Source organism: Nesoenas mayeri (assembly GCF_963082525.1).
Source record: "Nesoenas mayeri genome assembly, chromosome: 20".
Classification (NCBI taxonomy): domain Eukaryota; kingdom Metazoa; phylum Chordata; class Aves; order Columbiformes; family Columbidae; genus Nesoenas; species Nesoenas mayeri.
Window position 1 is genome coordinate 8006169 of NC_137569.1, and position 27639 is coordinate 8033807.

The window sequence follows — 27639 nt, forward strand, 5'->3', positions numbered from 1 at the left end:
AACCTTGAAGAATACACTTAAAATTGGTTTTCATATGAGTAATTGACAGTGGCTGAAGAAGTGAACTGAGTTAGGGAAGAGTTATTGCCCTGTTTTCTTTTAGGATCTCATTCCTTAAGCCACAGTTGCTGCTTTTTAGATAGAGTAAAGGGTTTGGGGTTTTCAACCTCGTATTTGTTTGGAGGTTTTCTCGGGGAGGAAAGGGAGCGAATGGAGGTCAGGAGCCTTGATGTGAATTATTTACCTTTAGCAAACTATGCCAAAGGTATGTCTAGGAATGAAATACAGTTATTTAAAAGGAAAAGCTCAAATAAAAATAATTGTTTCCTCACTTAAATTTGAATATCTATTTGTTTTCAAGAACAGAAGCATGCAGCTCCTGAATACTTTAACAAGTTTCATGTGTGCATCTCTGCATTTATACTAAATCTAACCCAAACGGCACTCTAAGAAGGCTGAGGGATTTGTCAGAGCACAACAGCCCCTCACACCCTAAATGCCATATTACATCTACTATCTATTCTTTATACTGGACCTGTGAACCCTGTCTGTGGATAAGGAACCTTAATACAGCAGCTGCTTCACAAACCCAACAAGAAGATGACGCCCCAAACATCCAGAATTCAAACAGGCTGATATCATTGAAGAAACTGTAAATGAAAAGTTGGACATTAGTGAACGAAACACCGCATCGTAATGTGCCAGCAATGCTGGAGTTCAAAATGTTAGAAACCTACATATAGTCTCCCAGATCAGAAAGTTTAATGCAAGGAGCTATTGATTATGCATAATTACAAAAAAAAAAAGAAAAGGAAACCCCACCACTCTTACATTGATTAGTATTGGCAGTATTTGAGTCTCTAGTCCTACTCTGCTACAATCAATCTGAAGTTCTTAGAGAACTCATCCCAAAGAGCTTGCAAAAAAACCCAGAATCTCCTTCACGAGGAAATGAGATGTTATTCTGTCTCCCAGCTAAGATCCACTGCTGTGTGACTGAAGCATAAATACATTTGTCAAAGCAGCTCCTTCTAGAATATCACATAATCTCAGGATACTTGTAGATGCTTTATTCTTCTGGCTACATCAATATAAATGGATTAAATAAAATGCTTTCTATTGCTAGCTAGGACACAGTGCTCTGGCTGGTCAAATATAGATCCAATTGTAATGATCCGGGGTCTTGTGATCTGCAGGCTGCATTATTACAGTTCACTACTCTGGAACAGGAGCTGCAGAGAGCGGCCAAAGCAATGGTAACCGGATCGACCATCAGTGGGTTGGTTCTTGTCTCGTAATTGCAGCCCACCTCAAATACCAGGAATCAATCAAGGTCTCAGATTGCAAGGATCAAATGCTCTATAGAAATGATCAAATTGCTATAGGATGTTCCTCCCTCAGCTGGAGGAAAACACGGCCAGGCAGGCAGAGCCACCAGCAATATTGGAATTAATAAGAGAGAGTCTGGGAGAACAGGATGGATATTCCCTAACAACACCCACCTCACTTCACAAACAGGAAGACAAAAAGTCCAAAGACGTGATAATCTCAAAGCAAAGTATCATTGAATTTCTTCCTCTTAGCTCCAATGAAGACATGGACAGTAAGACATGAAAGACAGAAGCTGAATGAAATAAAGACTGTTCTGCAGGCCAGGAGACACAAAGGGATGAAGTCGTCAACAAGCCATTTATGGGCTATTTCTATTTGGATGGATTTCTCCGGGGTGCCACCGGAGCAGCGCACAGCCCGCACACTATTTAAATACAGATTCAACCTCTGAACTATGGTGGAAACAACATTTAAGTGCTGCTGAGATTCTTTGCCAGCCCTGTGCATCAAAACAGTTTCAACCACACTACACACTTATTCTTACACAACAAAAGCACCTAATTTGGTTCAAATACTGGGACTGTGAAAGCCACCTAAGAATAGTGAACATTTGGTGAAATTCTGCACTGCAGCATTTGCTACAGGTCCCTTTAATTAAAAATTGAAAGGTATATTACAGACATTTAATTCCTATCTACTAACCACTTAATATCCTGATTAGATAGTGAAAAAGTTACAGCATGAGGCAATTTTCAACAGATGAAATTTAGTTTTAAGGATCTAGAAAAAATGCTGAATATTTCCTGAAAAGTAACTACAATTTATAAATACACCTCGTCATTTTACTGCAACAGGGTGTTACACACCATCACCCCAACCAAGCTTTCAAATGAAATCTGTCTAAAGCTTGTGCAGTTCCTCCAACAACAGCGTGGGATGCATGAACTAAAGCAAGTAATCTCTGGTTACTTGTCCTGACTCACATTTTACACAGTAAATGGTCAACATTTCACTCAACCGCCACATGTTTCTTTTTCCGTGGTACCTACAAATCTATAAATAAAACTCCAAAATATTTGTGGGCCTCACAAGAGACATTACCACCATCATCTGTGCAGCTCTCAAATCACGTTATGATTTCTCACAGTGTCGCAGTGTTTGCAGCCGGGCAGGATCGGACTGTCCTGGGATCACTTGCCACAGACACGCGATGCAGGATCCAACGCGACGCGGGATCCAATGTCTTGCTGTGCTGGCAGCTGTGTGCCTGCACTCTTATGGAAAGCATTTAGAGACTAAGCGGTGATGCAGGATTCAAGGAGCCTGGAAATATAGACTAGAATATCACCTCATACTCATGATCTCCACATTTACTGCTCCTAAAATTTTAACTATGGTTGAACTGGGCAGACACGGCCGTGGAGATTGATCGTACTCCATTCGCAACGCCCCGCTTGCAACTACTGCTCATAAACAGAGCGGGGATTTGCTAACTATGCAGCTTCGGGGCCAAGCCGCTCTGGGTTATTCAAAACAGGCTAACAAGTACTCTGGTTACATCCTGGAATTCATAAAACTTTTGAAAGTGTTATATTGGCCTTGTAAAAGTGGAATGTGTGTGTAGTATATTCTAAAGATGTCTAAATGTTAAGTATTTCACATAAGGCTGTGGAAAAAGCTTGTCGCCCCCCCCACTCTGTTTTGGCATTCAGAGCTATTCGTGGATAATGAAAAGCAGAGGAGCAGAGGCCTGCATACCTCGCCCATCAAACTGCATTAAAACAAAAGATCAGCTTGAGTGAAGAGTGATCTGAATTACAACAGATCCCATGGACGGCACAAACCTCAGACCCAGCAGAGAGCAGGAGAAACTACGGAGCTTGATTCATGACATCCAGGTGCTTCCAGGTCCCGATCCAAAGCCACCGAAAAACTAAGAAATAATTCACTGGGCTTTGGATCAGATGTTGAGCGTGTACAACTGTGTTTATGCTGTTTGGGGACATGATGAATGGTTAAAATTGCTACCGACCTGGCCGATGGAGTGGAAGGAATGACCCGACGTCTTCTTGAAACTGGGGCTTAAATAATGGTTAAAGAGTTCTGAAACATAAAGGAGTTGTTCTCTTTTCCATATCTCAAGGTAAGAGAGGATCACATGGGCATTCATCCAAGCTTGGAAAGGACTCAATCCCCTTTATTATTTTCAGAAAACTACATGTGAAATGTATTTACCTTATAGCTCTAGACTTGCAAGAAAAATGGAATGAATAAACACGAAATGTGGAAAAAGGGGAGAGTTCATTGCACTATGGTAAATGAGGTGACTTAAAACTGGTATTTTCCATTAAAAAATGCACTTATACCATCTCTGAGAAAATACTGCTCACTGCCATTTAGACCTAATCAGCAGCTCTCAAGAAATGTAGAATTATCTGCCTTGAAATGAAATAAAGGCTGTCCCAAGCCTGAAGAAGATAGTCCAAGGATGAAGAGCTGGAGTCCAGCCAGTTCCCCATCCAGGCCTGGGGCTGCACCTGTCCCTGGACACATCCTGCAAACAGGACAAGATCCTTCTCATACTCAACAGGTTCATAAGGACATTCTATTCCTTTTATTCTCCCAAAAGCCACAGTGCTGTGCTGCAACTGGCAAAGCATGTTCTAATTAAGCAACACTAGTTTCAACACAGACTGTTTCCTGGGGATTAATGGCCAACAGAGAAGCGGTTGATGGTCTGAGGCCCGTTAATGCCAGTTCATCATTAATCCCCAGCTATACCCTGTATCTAAGTCATTACAGATATTACCAGATTGGGGTACAGACTTCTTGGGTGGATACATATTACTGCTTGGAGTGCTTGATGCTGTTCTTGCAAAGCTTTGCTATTGCTTATAAGCTGAGGGAGAGCCAGGAAGAAATAACATTTCTGAAGATGAAAGTTTAAGCCTCAGAACACCAAACTTCCTCTCCGAGTTCAGATAAGCTCCCTAAGCCCTCTGCAACTAATTCACATCACCTTGAAAGGGGGAAGAGAAAGATTACCTATTTACAAGATATGCAAATAAATCACCAGAAATGTAAGCTTCCACTTGTCAGAGTATCAGACTGTTTACCAACCTCACACTTTGCTTCAGAAATGACTTCAAAAAAAAGAGATGAGAATAAGGAATGGCAAAAATACAGCAACACATCACACCCCCGGAGGTCTGCTGTCTTATGTGCCACAAACATACCAGCGGAGAGTGTCTTCTCACAGTGCTGTGGAGGCTGAATCAGCTTGGAGAGCACAGGAATGAGCAGTGGATGCATGGCTGCTCCAAGAAGCGGTGCTGATAACCCAGCTCTTGGTAGTTTCCCTTGGAGGAAGCACACGTGGGATATCCCAGCTCAAGCCTTATGGTTCCTTTACTGCTGAGAATCTCCTCTGTTGCATTAGGAGTTAATTAGGGCCAGGCGGTTTATGCTCACTATTGGTTTTGCGGCACCTTCCATAAGAACATCAAGGGTAGTGGCGAGTTCCAGCTAATCGCTCTGCCTGTGTGAAGTTATTATTACTAGTTCTACTACTTTTACCTTCTAATGTAAAACAGATGCAGCCTCTCCATGCTCTGAACTACATCCTTGTCTCGCTGTTGCTTATTAATATCCTTTGCATGCGGGACATCGCCTGTTGGAGGAGCCTGTCACTCCTTTTTCACTCACTTGCCATTCCCTGCCACTGAAGAATAGGTTCTTTCCTGCTAAAATCCCAACAACAGTCCAGGTTATACATTGTCTAGGCAACCCTGGCAGCTCAGTGGACCAGACACAGCTGGAAGAGAAGGAAGAACTAGCAACCGTTTCATGTCTTTGAGCATGTGTAATAAAAATATCTATTAACTCCAGCACATACGTTGTGATTTACTTATTGTGAATTACAAGCGTCACATATTAGATCACGCTACCACTGCACCAAGAGGTACTATATACTATTGATTAATACACTACTTCAGATAGATGCACTGTGCTGATCCATTTGACCAAATCAGTGCAAGAGCAGGTGATGTGTGTGCAGGTATAAATTGCCCACAGCACTCAGATATGCAGATATATTCACCTCATAAAATAATACTCGCAATAGTTAAAAAAAAAATATCCAATTAGTGTCTAAAAATCCCAAGACATGATACTACCTGGGGAAAAAATCCCCTCTAAGGCTTGATGCCTTGACAACCAACAGGTAATATTATGCTTTTATTGTCTACAAAGTAATGAGAGCGAAGAGCGGGTGTCTGAGTGAGCTGCTCTGCATTAGGAACAAGGCGCTGCTGTGTGACTCACCGCTCCCCGTTTCACATCTCCCAGCGCTTCCCAACTGCAACGGAAGGTGAAGGTGCACAGGGAGCTGGGGCCAGCGCACACCAGAGCTCAAACCCTGTGCTTCGGGCAGGATGAAAATCACACATAACTTCTGCTCAGCGGCCCAGCCCCAGAGTTCTTACAGGAATTCCCTCCTGGACCCTCTGAGGAACAGTTTATTCCCTGTGTATTATTCATCGTCCATCCGTCATCTCCAGACGAGATGGAGTGAACTGTGCTGGCCACAGGACAATAATCAGCTTCTCCAAATGCAAATGGCAGGTGACTTGTCTGTTCCACGATGTCCCATTTTTACTCACCTGGCAACTTGCACCTGCAAGATGATTTGATGGATGTGGACATCTCTAGCACTCTCTTTTAAGAGTTATGGCCCAACAGGGCTCACAATAGAGCACTTCTACAAAATCAGATAGCAAGAGATGTTTTTATAAAAAACCTTTGGCCTTAGCATCTGTACTTTAGCATTTCAGTTATAAACCAGAGACTTTTTCCTCTCTGCTCATGACACACGCAAGGACTCCACTGTTTCACTCCTTGGACCTCCCCTCCCAGGCTGGACTGACTGCGTTGCTCTTGGTGTGACCCAAATAATCTGTTCTTCAGAGCACTACAAGAGCTCCCAGGGCCACAGTCCAAGGGCTGCTGTTACATGCTCGGTATGTAGCAAAGTGGGGTTTTCCTACTTGATTCCCTTAAAGTCTAACAGAGAAAGAAGCTTTCAGAAGGGAGGGACTGAGTGACAGAAAGGAGGAGAATAAAAGGGAATTTTAAACCATGTTCAGACATCCTGAAGCAGCCTTTTCTGTACATTCCACAAGGTTATTTCTCTGAGACTTCCTTCAGCTCATGGGCAGAATCTGTTGGGTCGAAGTCCCTCTGCGGGTGCTGCTGTGTCAGCCCGGCTGAGCAGAGGGACCCAAAGCCACCAGGGGAAAAGGTCTGATTTCCAGAAGTGGCACACGTGGCAAAGGGTGCACGCACACCGGGACACAGCCTCTTCGGGAGGAGAACGTGGTCAGCAGCTGACTCTCCTCACCTCTGTCCTTGCCAGGAGAGAAGGAAATTATCCCCAGGAGCATCTCCATGGAGCGGAGCCCGGTGGCACTTTCCACCTCATGCGTATCTTGTTTATTCTAAGTGGAGCTACAAATCTGTTGAGTGAGCATTTTGTTTTGATTAAAAATTAATAGCTGCTTTTGACCCAGGTGGATTAATTTCACTTTCACCAAGTATCAAGTTAATTGACATAAACTACTGTCAGGTGAAAGAACCAATTAACAAATTGTGAGGAGGACTCCCTCTCCCCCTCCCTCCTCCTCTCCCCCAAATGTTGTTTTGACTGAAGTTGTTCTGTTTTTTTTTTTTTCCTTTTAATAAAAAAAAATTCATCTCAGCAGAATGAGATTAATTACTTAACAAACAGAGGAACAAAAGCAAGCAGAGGGGGGGGAGGGAGTGAAGAGGAGCTCACTCCTTCTGTGTGCAGTGGTTGCTGGTGAAGAGGAGGAAGAGAAGGAGTAGAAGGAAGAAGAAGAGAAGGAGTAGAAGGAAGAAGAAGAGGAGGAGGAGGAAGAAGAAGAAGAAGAGGAGGAGGAGGAGGAGGAAGAAGAAGAAGAAGAAGAAGAGGAGGAGGAGGAGGAGGAGGAGGAAGAAGAAGAAGAGGAGGAGGAGGAGGAGGAAGGAGAAGAAGAGGAGGAGGAGGAGGAAGAAGAGGAGGAGGAGGAGGAAGAAGAGGAGGAGGAGGAAGAAGAGGAGGAGGAGGAAGAAGAAGAGGAGGAGGAGGAGGAAGAAGAAGAAGAGGAGGAGGAGGAGGAAGAAGAGGAGGAGGAGGAAGAAGAAGAAGAGGAGGAGGAGGAAGAAGAAGAGGAGGAGGAGGAGGAAGAAGAGGAGGAGGAAGAAGAAGAGGAGGAGGAAGAAGAAGAGGAGGAGGAGGAAGAAGAAGAAGAAGAGGAAGAAGAAGAAGAAGAAGAGGAAGAAGAGGAGAAGGAGGACGAAGAGGAAGAAAAGGAGGAGGAGGAGGAAGAAGAAGAAGAAGAGGAAGAAGAAGAAGAAGAGGAAGAAGAGGAGAAGGAGGACGAAGAGGAAGAAAAGGAGGAGGAAGAGGAGGAAGAGGAGGAAGAAGAGGAAGAAGAGGAAGAGGAGGAAGAAGAGGAAGAAGAGGAGGAGGAGGAAGAGGAGGAGGGGGAAGAAGAAGAGGAAGAGGGCTGGGGAAGGAGCTCCTGCCCCAGGGCTGGCCAGGGTTGTTCTCACCAATTAACTGCCATGTCCAAGATTATCAGTCATCAGGGTTTGGAGCGTGGTTGTGGTTTATTGCAGTTGGGCAAAGGTCTTTGATAAGGTCTCCAGAACATGTCAGCGAGGTCATTCAAATAAAGAGCGGGCAGAATCCATCCCGCCAGCGCAACAAAGCAGCGTACAACACGGCAGCCAGGGCCGCAAAAATATCTCCTGCTCCTGTTGCTTGTATTTAAACTAGAAGTTTTCTATAGCAAAGCATTATGAATAGGAGCATGTGTTAGCCTAGGAAAATCAAAGCTGTTCCTTAGTTAATGCTCATTGAATATAAGGCAGCCCAGGCTTTGCTGGGTGAGTTTTACGGATCAGCTTTTGAGAGGCTGGAACAGCGACCTGTATCAGAGAAATGGAAGCACCTTTCCAGTTTACATTTTGTCACTATGGTTATTAGGAACTCAGGGGTACATTTTCTATGAGCAGAGTGACTCATGTTTCCAAGTATCATTTCCAAACTGTTTTGCGCTACAGAAGGTAAATCCCTGCAGGAGGAGGCACAAAAAGCAAGTTAGCTATGCAAGTCCTATTAAAATCAAAACAAGTTGGCTGCTTGATTTGCTTATGTCCTTCTGAAGATCTCATAAGAAATATATTTACATTTCCAGGCATCCAAATGCCATCTGCAGATCTTATCCTTAGGAATTCATGTGATTTGGACATCGACATATCCTACGTCTAGCTGGAACACTAAATATTGTCTCCTTGATTGTCTGTCTGGGTTTGAATCTATTCTGAGCTGCTAACACTATAGCTTAAGTTTTATTATAGAAGTTGCTTAACTAGGCAAATATTTTCAGTTATTTATATGTTTCCTTTACTTATAGAATTCATACTTATAGCACTTCATTTTTTCTCTGGAGACTGTTTGTCCAAATCATTCTTTTTCATCCTTAGCCACTATTCTACCCCAGGGACCAGCTACAAGCTTTTCCCATTATTAATTTTTTATTCAAAGAAACAGCTAGAAAACCCACTGGGCAGGGGGTGGGAAAGAGATGGGGAGAAAAGGAGAGACAGAGATGGAGAAAAGGAGAGATGGGGAGAGAGAGAAATGCGTTTTCCAGATGTCGGAAGACCGCTGGCCTACTTCTTCACTGGGACCTTGGCTATTCTTATGCACATTTGAAAATCATTCCCAAATGAAAGGGTTTGCAATAAGCTAAAATGGGAGTGTGCAAAGGGGAGCGCTTGCTGTCCCCAGCCTTTACCCATCAGAGTGGATTCACTAGCGGAGCTGTGCCCGAGAACCTCGTCACTGCGCGCACACCTGGCTCTGCCATACAGAAAATGAGAGGAGGAAATTGCAATTCAATTCAGGGCATATGGAGAATAAAGAGACATCGTTTCATATGCACCGGCTTATCCGTCCCTTTGGTTTATGTTAAAAAATATACAGTATTAGCTGCCCTCTCCTCTTGGGAAATGAGCAGCATAGGTAATGGAAACCAATAAAAAACTGTCGTGTGTTACTGCAATCTGTCTGCATTTAGGTGATTCCTGTTATGTCCTATATCTGACCAAGGGGGAAAAGCAATTGTTCAAATGAAACCAGGTGACAAATCCTCCCAGTCATTTTTCCCCTTCATCTCTTCACAATCAGAGCACTGATCTGAAAAGCCACAAAGACACCTCAGCATTAAGCATTTCAGCACTCCCAAGAAACGCTTAACCTAAAGTAACAAACTAACCAAAGATCCCCGCATTTCTTAGAGGACACAAGAGGAGATTTGTCTGGCTACTGAGTATTAAATGACACAGAAATGCCTGCATGTGAATTTGCCGTAGCGTAATCCTTCCTGTGACAGACCACGGTGGTTACACTCCAATCACTGTCTTTCCATTGACTTTTAGATTACAAATGATTCACGTTATAATGTGCAAGATGTGGCAAGACACTGGATTTGTTAAGAGCAAGATCAGGGGAGATTCTGCGTGCAAGGCAGAAGAGCAATTCATGAGATGGATTGCGGGTTTCTACCTCTCCTGCTCATCCAGCCCCGTTAACTGTCACAACACCTGAGCACGGGCACTGAGACCATTTTTTATCCTGGATACAAAAGTAGGCAAGAACAAACATGCCCAGGTTTTCAAATGGCTTTTAGCCACTGAGTCTGGCAGTATGGCTTGAACTACGATTGTCCGCGGGACACAAATGAAACAGCCCTGGCAATTCATGTTTCACGAGCTCCTCAGCCAACTGAAAATTAAAGGCAACGCTCAGGTTCGTTTAATCCTAACTTCTGTCTTCATTTCACGCTCCGAGCACACACTCAGGCTGGAGCCTTAGCTGATGCAAATCAAGAAAGCTCAGCAGCAATCAGGGTTAGACTGATTTATGACAACTGAAGATCCAGCCCCTTACAAGGTCAATATTAGCAGAAGAAAGGAGGGAATGCGATGGCTCTTCCCGTGGACTTTGTAAGTAAAGGCACTCCATGGTGAGGGAAGGACTATCTTACGTGGGAATGTTTCATTAGGCTTTTGCGAATGCTTCAGTTGTTCAAAGGCAGGGGGAAATCACATCCACTAGAATACGAATCTTGGTAACTAATTAAAGAGTTCTTCACAATGTGCTTTCTCTTGAATTTTGTTTTTCCTGCTTCGCTGTTTCATTGTTCTTCATGTCCTTAGAAATTTCTCCAAGTCCTGTAGGCAGCAATCAGTCAAGTGAAGTTACGACAGCTGATGGCTTAGCATGCGACTAGGGCCCTTCTCCCTTCAGATCTCTTACAAATGGGAATTGGTATTTCTGTACTTGTGAAAGGTTGCTAAGTAGTTTTATGACACAGACATTTCTGCAGGAAGGCAAAATAAAGTATCTGTCACTATAACTGGTTCTCAATCAGAGTCGAATTAAATTATTCTCTCTTTATTCTCTGTCCCTCCCCATTATTCACCACATTTACTGAAACGTGGAAAACTGCAGTAGTTGGTCACTATCTAAAAGAGAAAAATGGCTTTAACAGTATCTACAGATAAGCATGAGTGCCTCCTACTAGAAGAATCCATACCTACCTAGCTCTTGGTATTTCAATTAAATGGAATCACTTTTCTGGTTAGCTGTGGCCTGGAATCTTTGGTGCTAAATAAGTGGTCCCATGAAAACACTGAAATTCTTCAACAAGAATCTCTAGGAAGCCTCATGTCATTGTTTTAGTTCACTGAGATGACAGATGAAAGACTCTCTGGTATGACAGAGAAATTAGTGATGATCCTCAACTTCTCTGCCCACTTCAGCTATCGCAATGGCTGGATTCCAACCGTCACGGTACAGACAAGACTCCCTCAACGGTATCCACTCGATACAACATCTCTGCCCATGTATTCCAGACTGTGATTTAACAGAGATACACTTATGAATTGAATCCTCTTTCTTTTACATTTCACTCAGATTCTTCAGACGACATTGAAGCAAAACCCCCATTTACTTTGATGTGCATTTTTCCTGGGTAGGTTTCTAGGTAATAATAGACATTAGAGATGAAAAGAACATTTAAAATGCAGGAATGACTACAGCTTGTATTTTGCTTTTACGCTATATCCCAGCTTTCCAAATTAACCAAAACCAGACCAACAAAAAGCCCCCAGCAACCACGACAATTTTTGCTGTTCTTTCTGTAGTTACTGGCAATGGCAAAAGCATGAGATCACACCTATGAAATTGTTCTTCCTCACCTGGAAGCAGATCGGCACGGCGGCCGCTTCAGAGATCCACTTCCCGTTCACCAAACGGCAATTTCTTTGGGTAACAAAGCCATGTGCTTTTGGCAGTAAGCCAGGAAGCTTAAAGAGAAACCTTGAATTCGGAAAATATAATAGACAAGGGACGCAGCTTAAGAAAAGACCTCATCTCTCAACTAACAAGAGGCTGGGGTCATGAAGCAGGGTATTCTTTATACTTGAGAGACCAAGCTAAAAGTCTTAAAAATGTACAAGAAAACCCTGGCTGGAATGTTCACCGTATGTAATGGAGGCTGCAGCTTGGAGAAGGCTTATCATTTCTCCTGACATTCTGACAGAGATGTGTAATATACAAGTTTAGCAGTGTGGGCAGGTTAAATTCTACCAGGCAGGAGGAATCATTTCAATGTGAATCGAAGCATTTACTCTTGTCCACTTCCAGCTCTGGCTTGTTATTCTCTCTCCTTCCCATAGCTTCATGTTTTTAACAGAAATGCTTCATTTTAGACCAGATTTTATATAGGGGTGCTTTGGGTCTAGGATTTGGTGTTTACTCAAAAAGCACCCTTAACGCATTACTAAAGCTTCGCTTAGTTCTTGCTCACCTGTTGAATTATCTACGTATTTTCCATGTATGTTTCTACATATTCCATGTGTTTTGCTGTAATGTATTTTCCTGGTATAGCAAATAGTGCAGTGAACAGATTATGTATTGGGCAATATAGTTATGGGAAGTTTTGACTAAACCTTAGTGAATTTATATACATAAAATATTCTTATGAATAAGAATGAACTTCTAGAAAAATGCGCCGTTTCCATGTGACAAGTAACAGGGTAAAAGAGTTCAACTTCAGACCTTGGTTTCTATTGAAAAAAATAGAACAAACAAACAAACCCAAACCCCACACAACACAAAACCCGCCCAGCGGAGCCTCCTCAGTCTGCTCCTCGTGGAGCCAAGGAACCCCCTCTGCTCTTTCTCCCCAAAGCATCAGGTTTTCCGCTGCAATCCACCCCACAGCACAGCCCGACCAACACACCATCACCAGCACTGCGTCAAGGAAGGAAAACGGGACATGTAAGGAAATACTAACACATAAAGACATGCTGCTGTACATGTGGCCCCTCTAGCATTGGGGTCCATTCTGAGCTACCGTGAACACAAATCCCTCTTGAAATGGATGGAGCTCCCAGATCTTAAACGGCTGAGTGCTCCTTGTCCAGTTCTTTTCAGCTTTTGTTGCCATCTCTGGGAGATATTAAAGCTTTTTTACCCGCTCTAGACATTTCCCTTGTGTCTGTGGGCAGCGTCACTCCTATTTCCAATTGATTTTTGACACCAGGGTGCTCAGTGCTCACTTTAGAATAAGTGGACACTAATTAATGGCAATTTACAATAAAATTTATACTGAATTACATACAGCATCTGCATTAGTAGCCAATGAGTTCATTCTGATTAATGTTATCACAGGAAGAAGCAGGGAGTTTGTAATGATTTGCTAAAGTAGCTAACTGAAAGCTCTTTAGTCAGGTTTCCCATTAATAAAAACAAGCATTACATTACTTAAAGACAATCACTAATTTAAATAAGGATTTTGTTACCGTACATATAAATCACGCAGAGAAAAGAAACTTAGAAAGCATCACGGTTGTCACGCCACCTAAAAACCCAGAGATGTGCGGTGCCAAAGCGGTTACCTCGTGGTTTTGTACCCCAAGACCCCCAGAAATCTCAGATTGGGCCAGGACATAACTGAGAACCCCACTTCCAGGCATCCCTCAAACCAAATAAAGTGTGAAACGATACAGATTTTAGTAAAAGTAAATCCTAAATGGCACTGATCCCACTGAGACCCACATGCAGGACAAGAACTGTGCTGCCTTCCAGCAGTCCTGGGAGATGCTTTAGCAGCAAACCTGTCCCTTCCCACAGCGCGTTCCTCAACTTCAGCTGCATAGAACTCCTGCCGGGGACGACAGCAAGTGGCATCAGAGGATCCTAAAGATCTCTGCAACAATGGGTCACCACTGGCCTTCAAAATGTCCTGCGAACACCGTGCCCCTTATACAAGCCAGTGGCACTAAAGAGCAGTGATGCTCCACAAACCATCCACAGGCTGCTCCAATGTCCCTGGTTCATAAGCAACACACAAATCACCATTAGGAGCCACCACAACAGGAAAAAACAAAACAAAATAGAGTTTTGAATGGAAGGCATGGCATCGGGGAGATCTGCGTTCCTTAGAACTGCTACTGACATTAATGATTTATTTAATTTCATTTCTTTTGATTTAATTTCCCCTCCAATTCACACAATCTCATTTATTTATATCAAAAGGTCTGGGAGACAAGGATGGTTTCTCTCTCTCTCTGTCTGTGCTGGTCATAGGTCAACAAGAATCTGATGTGGGGTTTTTGGAGGGCTGCTGTACAGAAACAGTAATACAAAAATAACAAACCAACATTTGGATTTCAAGCTTCAGTTGCAGAAAATCTTCCCTCTTGAACCTTGTGTTTATGCTGAAACAGAGCCCCAAACAATGACCATGTAAAACGTTCAGAGCTCCTGTTATTCTTGGAGCAGGATAGAGAAACAAAAGCGCTGTAGCGGCTGTGCAGAAGTTGTGCTGGAGCTTCTCTACCATTGCATTTTTGATGACATACGACAAGTATGAACATCAATCTTCCAGCATGTTCCTTCCTGCGAGTACAATATACTGTGGATTCCTACCATGTTGAAAACAACAGTGTTGACTCAACCTCCTTGCAGTGCCCTCTAAACCTGATCTTATTCAGCCTGCAGCCTGTCTGCTTTATCCCGGTGCACCGACACTATCCATCAAAGCGACCTGGGAACGTAACAAAGAGAAGTGGCTCCATTCAGACAGCGATGGGAACGCTCCCCACCTCTGCAGCTCCTTGAAGTGGAGGAACTGTGAGTGTTTTACAGAAAATTAGCCAAGTCTCTTAGTTCCTGTGAGCAGGCGAACTCAAAAGCAGGATGGCCTCGACAGGGCACCAGTCTGAGATGATGTAACAGCCCTGGCTTCGACAGACGTCCTTGGCGGTGGCAGCCACAAGGTGTGACGTACCAGAGATCACTGCGAAGTACTGAGCTCATACAAATATCTAACAGAGAGCAGCCGAGTTACTGAGAGTTTAAATGATTTGTGCACGCCAGAACAAAGTGGGGTGCAGGACGAGAGACAAACACATTAACTGGGGAGGGGGAATGGTTTCCAGTGTTGCCCTCAGTGTCAGTTGGAGCTGACGACGCTGAGCCTCTCCTGTCCCAAACCCTCCTCTGCTCTACACCAGCAGACCCCTCTCCTCCCTGGACTCATCCCGTTCTCACAAAACACACCAAGGCAAAACACTGTAAATGCACTAACGACAAGAATTACCCCCCAAAGTCCTGGTGACATGCAATAATACTGACAGAAATGGAGTTTTCCAAATGAAGTGACTTGTGAACATTTGGCACATACAGTCCAAAATTAACATCTCTATCCTCCTTCCCAGTCTCTGGCTGAGAATTTGTACCCAATGGGCAATCCAGAGCCAGTAAAGCAGCCATCTATCAACCTCTGAACAAACAGCACCACCAATCACAGTATCACAGTATGTTTGGGATTGGAAGGGACCTCAAATGTGTTGCCAGAAATTAATAATTCGAGAAAGCTGCATGTCTGACCGGTTCCTAGAACAGCTCCTTCATCTGAGATTGTTACAGACTATCGCTCATTCTTCAGTTTGTCTAAGATCTGCTAAATGCTTCTCTATAAACTCATCACTCAGTGCCCATTCACAGCCATGCATTAACTGCTCGCTTTTCTCTGCAAGCGAGGAATTGCAGATGACACATAAGTCACCATAAACTCTACAGGATTAAGTAAGTTATTGCATCTTACAGCACAACTGGTTTCTACAAATGATACCCTGGAAAATGACATTATCGCTCAGTGATTTGGTTCAATCTGATTGCTACAGTTAATGTAATAATGTAACTCAATTAGGATGCTTTTGTTATGAATGAACAACCTTGTTTGATATCGTCTGACTGTCCAGAGTCAGCTTAAATGCGACGTTGAGACGGCCTGCGAAGCCCAGAAATTCAGTGGTGCATTTTAAGAGGAGATATTGGCATGAATTAGAAAGCCCGGGCAATTCTTAAAGACACAAAGGTCATCCTGGTGCTTCCTGCTAGGCGGACATTATGAAGCAGGCACCTTTGTAACGCCTGGGATGGATCCAGACTGTCAGCGCAGTTCAGAGAAGGCTGTCCAGAGTCACCGCACACCATTTGACTCTCATTTTCAAAGCAAAGCACGTCAGGTCCACCTTAAGCTATTTCTTCCCCATTTCTCACCTCCCACCAGCAGCTCTCAGACCAGTAGCCTCATGGTGGGTATTAATTTGGGAGGCTGGGAGAACCCAGCCAGTTAAATGTGGTTTTGACCGTACACCACGTACATGGAGTTACCCACCAACGCACCAGCTACGCAAGGCACTCCATTACTGTCAAGCATTTATAACATACCCACTGTTTGCTCAACTGCTTTTCTTAAAACTCCATCTCCTTGACTCTCAGACTCTCTGAGTGAAACAGATAACCGGAGGCCTGGCACTCAGCCCGTGGTGTTCCCTTCCAGCCACACGGGGCTCGTTCCTGGGTGACACCGCAAGGCGCAGGCAAAGGGGCTTTTGGAGAAGCTGTCCCCTTCTCTGCGGGTACTGGGAGGGACAGGGGAGGACGAGGTCACACAGAACCTGTGTTAACTGAAGGATGAAAGTCCAGAAGGATCCTGACCCTGCTGGTACCTGTAGGCCCAGCCCTAACTCAGACCACGTGTTATTCTCTTCGCTCCTACCCTGTCTGGGGAATTTCTGGAATCCAAGATACACAGTAGCTGTATTTTACCACTTGCAAGTCCACAATACCCTTACTAGTGCTGAGCCAGATGGAGAGAAAAATGCAGAAACCCACAGCAGTACTTGCTGGAATCCTTCTCAACTCATTGGTGCATGAGTTTAATTTCCTGTCTCCTTGTTTTCAGCCTGTCCTTGGACGTGTTTGTGAGAAACCTGAGACGGTTACATGAGTTTTGGCCTCCAAGACTCTTAAAAACATGAAATAATTACCATAACTTCACTATATAAATTTTTTCTTCTTCTCTTTCTAAAGAAACCTCTAAAGAAACGTCTCACCTTCTCAGTTCTCAAGCCTAAGACTTTTTTCTTTTCAAGGCAATGTGAGAACAGACATTCAGGAATGGGGATCATGCCTCATACATGATTATAAAATCTCATTTGTTATGAAAAACAGATGTTATTCAATAGCATAAAGTGTATATGAGTATTTTACTTGAATAACATATAATAACATATAGTCCTTAAAGAAACACTTTTTATAATCTAGATATGTTTGGACATGGCCAGACTCCAAGATCCACAGATTGAATTTCTGTCTCCATACACACACACATGCCTGTTCATTAATACCTACTTCCAAATACACATATAAAGCATATAACTAATCAACAAATATTTATATATAGGTATATTGATAATAAGAAATGTGCCAGCATGTTTCGGCACGCAGATTTCCTTTCGGGATATCTCATCTCCTTTTTATGTGGAAGGTTTACAGACAAACCGTCTTCTTAAGAAAGCGTCTCAGTTGAAACACTCTAAATCCAATTTAAAATCCACATCACCCAGGATAACATTTTCCAAAGGCTGGATTTCAGAGGAAGAGTGTGTGTCTGCACGTACAACGTGTGCACACACACACACATACTCCTATTTCTTCACTGACTTGAAATTACAACTGTAGTTACATGTGAGATCAGCAAACCATGCTGTGAATTTACCTTCTTCTGCATTGGTGGCACTGAAAATGAAACGCTGCCTGGCGCTCCCACGTACTCTAACAACCTTCACCAACTATTTTGAGAAAAGTTTTGCTACATATAAGAAAAAATAGATGTAGCACTAAAATGCGAACAAGCAAAAACTATTTATCATTTGGAATGTCTTTCTTATTGTGATCTAAGCTGCGGGGAAGGCTTTAGGAATTTGCATGTTATCCTTGGAGATGTCTGAAACGGTCTCATCTATTTTTTGTGCAGCGCTGAGCACATCATCAGCTTTAATCTTTAATCTCTTCTTCCTCTCTCCTCCCCTACAGAGAATCAAATCCTACAATCTATACACAGATAAAACTCTTGGGCTCAGTAAAGTTTGGTCCTAAGTTTTGCAATAAAGATAGGAAGACTTATCACCAGGAATGCATTAAACCAAAATACCGAGTTGTCTAACCCGGTACCACAGCCCAAAACTCTGCCCTAGACCAAACAATAGAAAAAGCCGAGAGCACCTCGGACTGCACGTGGAACGACGGGTGTTCCCGCCCGACACTGTGAACCCGCCAACCTTCTGCTGAGGAGCACAGGAGTCCATAAGCCCTATCACTTTATCTCACCTTGTTTTGAATATAAATACAATTAAACACTTCAAAAGATGAAACAAAAAAAGCCAAAGAAACTACTCCTTTTTTCCCCATTCTTCCTCCATCTGCTAATTCACACAAAGAAAGAATGAGGACAGAACAACTCGGATTTCAAACACACACAACACCTACTTACCTTACAGAAACACTATATAATTAAGTACCTTTTGCTTGAAAATATTATAGATATTAGTGCTGTTGTGGGGAGGAGAGCTTGTGGGCAGCACATACCTGTATTGTAGATACATATAAAACCACTAGGAGGCTGCAATAAAATTATCTTGGGGTGTACATTATGCTTTCTCAAGAAGCATTTAAAACCACTAATACATTCCATTTAATCTCTCCCCTAAGTTTCCCTAACACACATTTCTCCGTATAGCCAGACCTCTAATTTTGAATGGCAATATATATAAACAGACACGTTGCAAATAATGCACGTGTATATAAACAGATGCATTCAATGAAAATAATGTATATTATTTTCATAGTATGCAGGTGTTTACATAAAAACACACACTGCAAAATATTATACATGTATATATGCTATAGCTGATACTCCAAGATCCTGCACGAGCTCAGTAATTGCTTATACAAAAATAATAAAAATTTAAAATAATGAATACATGCATGTACTGCTACAGTTGTATATATGGAACTGCACAGGACATATATGCATAAAGCATAAAATGGAGTGTAACAGGAACATAAAATATAACACCAACATTTGGTGTATTTGCATATGGTACATGCCTGTTCCACACACACATTTACAACACATATAATTTAATACTCCACATTCCTGGATCTTTTTGCTATTAACTTTAACTTCCATACTAAGCTTTTCTTTTTAACCATGTAAGACAGCTTGTAAATGATATTTCTCAACTCCTGACGGTTGCGCAGTATTTTAAGACCCCGATGTGACAGCGTCCCAACTTCCAAAGCCCCACGTGCCTTGGGAGGAGCATTCGGGGGCACCAGCCTCCTGTGTCTCAGTCCTTCACTGTTTACTCAACTGCCAGAAGATGCTCTAAAGCCCTGGGGAGAGCAAAACCTGTTTGGGCCGTTGACATTGAGTATCCTTGGTGCAGAAGTCAGGACCTGCGAGGTATCCATCATTCCTCCTGCCTGCAGGCAGGCTGGAGCCAAGGAACTTGCCGGAGAAGCTAGTAAAATTTTAATGCACTCTGTAGTGCGGTCATGTCATACTCAGTTATGGCAAATAATCCCAGATGCCTGCAGAGGTAAAATGGAGCTGTAATGTGCTTGCCTCCTAACCCGAGCTGACAGCAATGATGTACGACTACCATTAGCGGAAAATATCACTTCAACTAACCCATGATCCAGCTCCGCTAAGGGTCACATTATCCATGAGGAACAAATTACACTCCCAAAGTAAATACAAATTTTCTACACGAAATGGGTACAAAAAAACCGAAAGGGGAGCCGGGCGGGGGAAGAGGGAGAGGGCAGGGGGAGCGAGGAGTGATACGTTACCTATGACAACATGCTGCCGAGTGACAAAGATGATAAAGGACAGGACAAATCATGGGCTGAAGGCGCCGTGGCACCGCCAGCCCGGAGAGCACGTCCCACGCCTGCAAACACCACGGTCGCTCCCCTCGGCGGCACACGCAGCATCTTTTACAGCCAAGGCGCTGGGCTCCCATTTTATTACCAACCACTCTAGCTGTAGGGACTCTCTGTGTGGCACATCAAATGAATAAAAAGGGTCCTTATCTTTTCTCCTAATGGGCCCTAAACAGTAAGAAATACTTGATGATTGCCTGAGCGTTGCAAGCATAAAAAGTCTGTGTGATCTTTCACCCTTGAGGCAAGTTGAAGGTGCTGCCTTTTCCAGAGTTAAAAAGACAACACCTGTACAAATACGCGGCATAAATCGCACTGATGGGAAACATCCTGGCTTTGCAGAAACAGTTTTAAGAATAATACTGAGAAACTATTTCTCTAATCCTGTCCTTAGCCAAAATAAATATATGGGCAAACAGTAAGATATCAGGATCCCATGACCTGAGGTAATTGCTTAAAATTGGTTTCTCAGCCACTGTTTCCCCATGGAGCCTTGTTTGCTGAACACATCGGTACCCACCATCCAAGGCGTTTTTTCAATAATTCAGCTCCCTTTTATTATTGTAAATAATCCTTCTCCTTCCAGGAGAGGTTGGATGGGCCTGATGAATACTCAGCATTTTTGTACCAGCTGGAACCTGTCACACAAACCTCCCTCGCGCGGGGAGGCCCAGTTGAGGAGAGGAGCCTCCGCCCCGTCCCCTGCTGGAGCTCCCACACTAAGTCCACCCGGTATTGCGGTCAAACCCGCTCCTGAGCCTCAGGCCACGGCAACCCCACCAGAGCTCCCTCCCCTTCCACTCCCTGGCTGGGACTCGCAAGGAACACCTCATACAACCTGCTTGAGGCTACAGATACAAAAATTATGACTGTGGCAGCCATATACAAAGCAATTTCATCACCAGTTAATCCAGTTATGATGGAGCTTTTGCTTCCAGCAACAGAATAGACAGAACACAGCGCTGCACAAAGCTGTTCTTTACCTTGGTCTTATGTTTTCTAGGGGTTGCTTTGGGTTTTCACTGTTTCCGAAGAAAGGACAATTTGCTGTGTTTTGGAGGAAAGGGAGCACCAGAGCGGCACTGACACATGGGCCAGCATGGCTGAAAATGACGCTCTGTTTATTCGACACACAAAGCAGGACACTTCAGATCTGGAGGGCAGGGAGGAAACGGCTTCTGAAGTCATGAACAACAAACTCGGCATGTAATCAGTGGTACTGAAAGGCATGCCCATCCCACGTTCCTCTTATAATAAATATGTTATTTATAATTACCTAAACCAGTTGAGTTTGTAAAGCAGGGGTAAGAACCATGGAGTTTTTTAACATAGCCAGAAGAATGTTGGAAAGCAAACTACACACAAATGTATATACACACACACACTTGTAGGTGTGCGTATTTAACTATCAAACACTGAAATGCAGTTACACCCTAAGCTGAGTGACAACATCTGCCAATACAACTCCAAAATGTCTCTCTGGAGGACACACACAAAATGATTGTCCAAAAGCACTTCAGAAACACATACAGGGTGCACATGTGAATGCGTCTGTGTGTATATAGATATACACAAATAACCATCCTTTTATCTGAGAATACCAGAGTGATTGATGATATTTTTCATGCCATAACAATTGGTTCGTTGCTGTTTTATATGCAATCAAACGTATTAGCATTATAATTAAAAACATTCTGATGCAAGAAATATCATTCCTCAGCTCTCAGGGTGCTCTCAATGGCACATTATTTTTCTCTTCAAACAGAAAAATAATGAAGTCTCACAAGCAACACGCTCCCACCAGCACAGGTTCTTAAGTACAACCTCTACTCATCCTAATCCCATCCCAAGCTGGGCCAAGCTTTGTTGGTCTTCTCGCAGGACCATACGCCAACACCTTGCAAATTAACCAGCGGTATGACCAAGCTCCTTCCTTCCTTTGCTCTGTCCCCTCAAAGCAAAGACCGTCTTAGCAGAGCCGCTCAGCAGCGTTGCAGCTTCAGCCACAACCATGAAAGAACCTTTCAGTGGGATTCGAGAGCCTTGTCAAGAGAGAACTGAGAAGGTGCCACTAAGATACACACAGAATTAAGTCATCAATTGCAGTAACTTTTTGCAGTTGTACATCCTATCAAAGCTGGATAAAGCTCAAGCAAGAAGCGGGTCTCTTCTGGTCTTGAATCAGGCAGAAGTAACAACCCTGTGTACAGTGCAGAGCAGTTGCCCTTGATCAATGAAATATTTTCCTAAGAACTGAGAAAACACTAAAGTGCCTCAGATTGAGCCCTTATTTTTAAATCAGTCTAATTAAACAGTGGTGAGAGAAAATGGTAAAGATGACAAATAATAAAGGACCTTCCTCCCTACCTCATCTTCAGCACTCGACTTCCTTATCAAAGCTGTTTGTACATCTTTTCAAACAAGACTTTCTTTTATTTCCAGAAGACAAACTACGTGTTGGCACTTATGTTTTTAATATTGTATTAATTACCATGGGTATAATCTTAAAGATTGTATCTAGATATCAGAAGATAATGCAGTTGCACTTAAGTCAGCTGTGCAGTAGCTTGTCCTAATTTTAGATGATCAGCTCTAGAGACCTGCTCAAAGAGTAAGACTGACAGACTTTTAATGGAGAAAATCTGAGTTCCCCTGGGATCCGCACGTCTTTCTGATTCAGTAAGAAATCCCAGCGGCATTTGCTGAAAGGATCCCAGGATGGAAAATGACATCTCCCTAAGAATTAGTGCTTCATATTCCAATGCAAGTCCTCCAAATATACTCTCCCTGCACAGATATACTTACCACCTCTTCGGGTGTTTTAGCAACAGGAGAGCAAAATGCCGACTCTGAACACTTGGGCCCAGTGCTGAGTGCTAAATTGGAATGAAGGAGCATGAATCTATATAAATAGATAGATTATGCACCCCAACATGCCATCTAAAATTGAGATGCTGACACAGCCTTAGCTACAGTACCGCTACGCAGGGGCTGCACCATTTTTTCAATTAAATATCCTTGTTTCTTCTTCCAGAGAAACCTCTGGAGAAATGTCTCATTTGAGGGCAGACACAGACAGAAAGTGACTCTGTCTGTCGGCTCCCAATTAAAGGCTGGGGAAGATGGATTGGAGGCACAGCCACTACCTAATAGAGATCAGGTATCAACAATGATTTACAAAGCCAGAGAGATACATATTCAAGTGGGGAAAAAATAATACTCACAGCCTAGGAGATATGACTTTTCCTGCTCTGCCACCACTCACTATTCATCTGCTCCTCAGCTTCCCAGGTCCTGCTCCCTCCTGCGTTCTCCTACTTCACCGTGGCCCATCCAGTCATGCTTGAGCTGACTCATCTTTCAGCCACCTCGGTCCGTCACACGCCTTTCATCATGCTCATCTGCTGTTATTTTTTCAAGGGCACTGGTCTGTCTTTCTAGATTCCAGGTCTTATTTATTCTAGTAGAAATACGTGCCTGTCTTGCATTACTTCTGCCTCTCCTGGATCTCTGATTTCCCAGGCACACTGAAGGATCAGTGTAGGTTTGCCTTCACAAATCCTAAATGAAGCAAAACTGCTTCCATTCCATTTTCCAAACAGCGAGTACAGGATTATCTGCGGCAATATACCATATATTATGGATACTTCAGGATATCAAAATCTGCAAGAGATGGTCTTAAAGAAAACTAGAGCTCCTCTTCCCAGAAACCTTTTGGGCAAAGATGTTTCTGGTGGGAGAAGAACAACTCCACAATCCACAGAATACATTGACCCAGGACCAACCAAGAGCAATGTGACAACTGGCTACTGGAACAGCTCCACAGTGGGAGGCTAAAACCCTCATCATGGTACAAGACATTTGGGTCAAGGACCTTAAAAGTTCTAATTGTGCTGACTACCCTCAGCTCCTCTGGTTATTAATGAAAACCAAGGATGCTGAGCACTATTTCTCAAACGATCAACCTCTTGCACAGAGGTTTGGTCCCCTCACACCTCACACTGCATTTTGCTTATAGGAATTTTAGGTCCTAAAAATGTTATTTTATTTAAAGCAGGAATTCAAAAATCTTCTGGGTTCTATTGAAAGAGATCTAAAAGATCCTTCCTGTCTGAGGAGAAGAAGTTTCTACTTGTCAGTTAAACAAAGGAATAACACACAGCCTCCTTTATAGTGTGTACTTTACCTGTCATCCAACAGCCCATTATCATGTCACGGCAGAGTGCACTTTTCTACAGGTCACTTTGTTTAAAATGACATGGATAATGCACATGTCAGCGAGCTGACAGTCCCGACCGTCCTTCAGAGATAAAAACCGCAAGAGGAGCGCCTGTTCTTATCTGGGGTACATGCCTTGGTCTATCATCTAAGTCAGGCAGAACATGATTTCTCCAGAGAGCACTTTTTTCATTTCCTGATTTTAAGAAAATCAAATAAGCACCATTTGTCTTCATCTGAATATGCTTGACCTGCTCAAATGATGATGTCTCGCATTTTATAACAGGCTACATATGCTGAATTCAAATTAACAGCAGAACAAGCCTTTAGATCTTTGCCTGAGCTGCCAGCACAGGCTGAATAAATACACCAGGGTTAGCTGCCGTCTCCAGGATTGGGCCAGAGCGAGAAAACTCTGGTTCTGGGATTTGAAAAGCGCTAAGTTATCAGGGATATTTGGATCTACACTTAATCTCCTTTCATTAGGAGGGAAGACAAAATATAGATCACAGAGATGAAATACGCATTTGGATTTTCAATCCTTCTCACGCAAGTACTGGGATATTCTGTGTGAGGTACATTTTGAGTCTCTCTTGTACCGTGCTGCAAAATCTATCCTGAACCAGCACACCACCACCATTCCCAAAAGCTGCCTGTCTTTTTATGCAGGATCACTGCAAGAGTGAACACGGTGAACCCGTGAGGTTTAGCTCTGCAAATGCAGCCCTGGCAGGAAATTACACTCCTGGTTCTGGGTGCCATAAACACAAGAGCTAAAATTCAGTTTATCATCTTCCACTGCATAAGGAACATCCTGAAAATGAATAATCACTTCATGGGATGGAATGTAATGGCAATGCATTAAAAATTCATATCTAAAAGTGCAGGTTAATATTCTGTGCAAAAACCCAACAAAACCTCCCCTTTCTGTTGTCACACTGATTAACTCCAGTGATTAGTTCCCTTATGAAAGGGAAATCACTGCAGTTCAAAGTAAACAGTAGTTCTTTAACATAGTTAGCAAATTATTAAGAAACATGAGGGGAAAAAAGTCTCTACTTGGGAAATTACTGGAAAAGCTGAAGGGCAAAGCTTTGGCAGTTTCATACAGAGTGTCTGAAAATGTCCTTAGCTTCCTGCTACAAAACCGTATAACAAACTCATTGAATTCATGAAAGGTGGATTTTACAACACATTTGTTCGTTTCTGTTGTATCAGCCGCATACCAGCATGGTCATCACTCTTCTTCTTGGCTTGACTTGGAGCTGCTTAACAGAACCACTCAAGAAACTCTAAACAATCCCATGTTATTACATGAACAATGTTTTCAGGCAGCATTTTACCCTCCCCCAACTTCCACCCCCCAATTTTTCCAGTGAAAGAGGAGGCAAAAATCATTACAAAACATCCTTTAACGCTCAATATACAAATGAAATTCACAAAATCCTGGAAATAAAGAAATTAGACCAGTGTTTATGCGATCAGTATTTCCTTTTTGCCAAAGAAGAAAGGTAGATATTAGTCTGTTCACAACATAAAATAAGACATAAAAATATGCATCAATGTGAATACTACTTCTTCGTTACTATTAGACTTTCAAACAATAAACAGCATTAGAAATCACGTTCTTCCATTTTCCACTTAGAAACCCTCAGTTACTGAGATAATTATCAGCAAGTTGTGTCACTTGACTTAATGCACAGTTTCCAAATGTTTCTAAAAAATAGATATCTACGTATATCAACTAACACACTTCCATTTAAGTTTTAAGTCCCTCGCCTACAACGAAGCAAAACAGGCAGTAGCAGTGGTTAAATAACTGTTGAAAAGTGCAAACGTGCGGGTTACAAACATGTTAGGTTACTGTTAGAACTTCCCAAAGGAAAATGGAGCCAAAGAAGGGGTTGGTATTGAGAATGAGGTTCATAAACAACCCACGCAAACCATGGCATCAGTATGTTTCAAGATGAATTGCGTGGCCTCCAAAATATTCATTAGAATTCTCTTCCCTTGGAGGTCTATTCCAAAATTAAATAAAGGGAACAAAGTGTTTTCTTTGTATAGAGATTCTTTAGATCAACCCAAAAAAGAAACTTGGAATAAATAACTGAATAATAGGAATAAGTGAATCCAACCAATTCTTTTTGCTCCCATACTGATTCTCTTTCTTACCTTCTCTTCTTGATCACTGTCGCTGTCACACTGAAACACAAAAAGGAAAAAAGAACAGGTAAGAGAAACTTGCTACAGCAAAATAGGAAAGATTTCTATGAAGGAGATGGCTGGAATACTCATAAACCCTGTGCCATCAAACCTGGTTCCTTCAGGAAAAAGCTCCATTACTGTACACTAGGTGATTTCCCTTCACGCTGTTGTTGAAGACGACACATTTATATGTTTGAATTATGAAGAAATTGCGCTGAAAACAACAAAAGCCATTTGTAATTCCCTCCGTTATTTGAATTCACATGGACAGGAGCTGATGGTGCCTGAGTACATTCAGAGTCCAAAACCGGATCAGGGGAGAAGAAAGCCCATATGAGAGGCTGCTTTCCATTGCTGGCCAGTATTCCTCATACCGCCTGCCAATAAATCACCTTCACCGGCTTCTCAGCCAGGAAGGGCTGAGCTTTGCCTGTCCCACAAGAGAAGCTTCTGCCAGGTTTTACTCCAGGACTACTCAGGGTTCACCTTGTATCTTTGCCTCCAGCTGCTGAGCTGAAGAATTCAGAGATCCCAGCGAAAGCAAGAACACGCCAAATGAACTGATTCATTGAGGTTCTCTATAACTCAAGAGTAGGCCGGATATCACAGTAAACACATTACTATAAAATGCTGAACAGTAACACTAGAGGGGCTTGCTGTATATCAAGTGCCATTGCTCGGTTTTATAATAACTTTTACTGTTGTAAAAATACAAGAGGACTAGATGAATCAAGCCTGTATACTGCAGATAAGCATCAGCAACCCCCAACACGTTTCTGTTTGCTCGGAGTACAAAAGCTGTGCTGGCAACAGGACTGTGAGGACAACAGGACTCACCCGCACCTCCCAGCCTCTCTTGGACCAGATTTGCTTCATCCCAGCTAATTCTGGGTAACTATGGAGTGGTCACACCCGGCCACCTCCACAGCAGAAGAACAGAGAAAATACCTCCTCCTGGGCTGCTTTTTAAACTACAAGTTTAGATTCCAGAGAACTGAATTGTCCGTGCATTAGATGCAGAGCTGGTGGTAGATGTTTTGATGAAAAGCATAGGAACCTCAAACAGGAGAACAGGACTTTCCTCAGGACCAGCTGACTGTGTTGTGTTGTTACAGACATTGGTTAAGTCCTTTGTGGATCTGTATCCTATTTAATGTGTCCTTGAATATTTTCACAAGACAACCATATTGCTTCAAAATTAGTTACACTTTGTGAATTCCAAAGGTCACCTACACAGTGGGATGTGAACAGACATAGCCAAATACACCCACAAATATATGTATTTGATTTGCACAAATCATCTTCTGTGTGCTTTTTAATCCTAACTTTTCTGTTTCACTGGCTCCTTCCTCATTTTCATCAGTACAGGGGTGAAAAGGTGCCTTCCCCACACCAATGAGCTACATACCAACAAATTAGAGTGAAGAACTATCTCTAGGTATGTT

At 42.9% G+C, this 27639-nt stretch overlaps 1 protein-coding gene across 2 annotated transcripts in view; it reads right to left on the reverse strand.

Annotated features, from left to right (window-relative positions):
* Positions 1 to 27639, reverse strand: part of AUTS2 (activator of transcription and developmental regulator AUTS2) — a gene marked incomplete at both ends in the record, with an annotated part of 710546 nt that overhangs the window by 196808 nt on the left and 486099 nt on the right. For both annotated transcript variants that reach the window (XM_080357101.1, XM_080357100.1), the window contains one exon: positions 26162 to 26191. In XM_080357101.1, coding sequence (XP_080213227.1) covers positions 26162 to 26191 — 30 coding nt within the window. The remainder of the gene's footprint in view (positions 1 to 26161; positions 26192 to 27639) is intronic.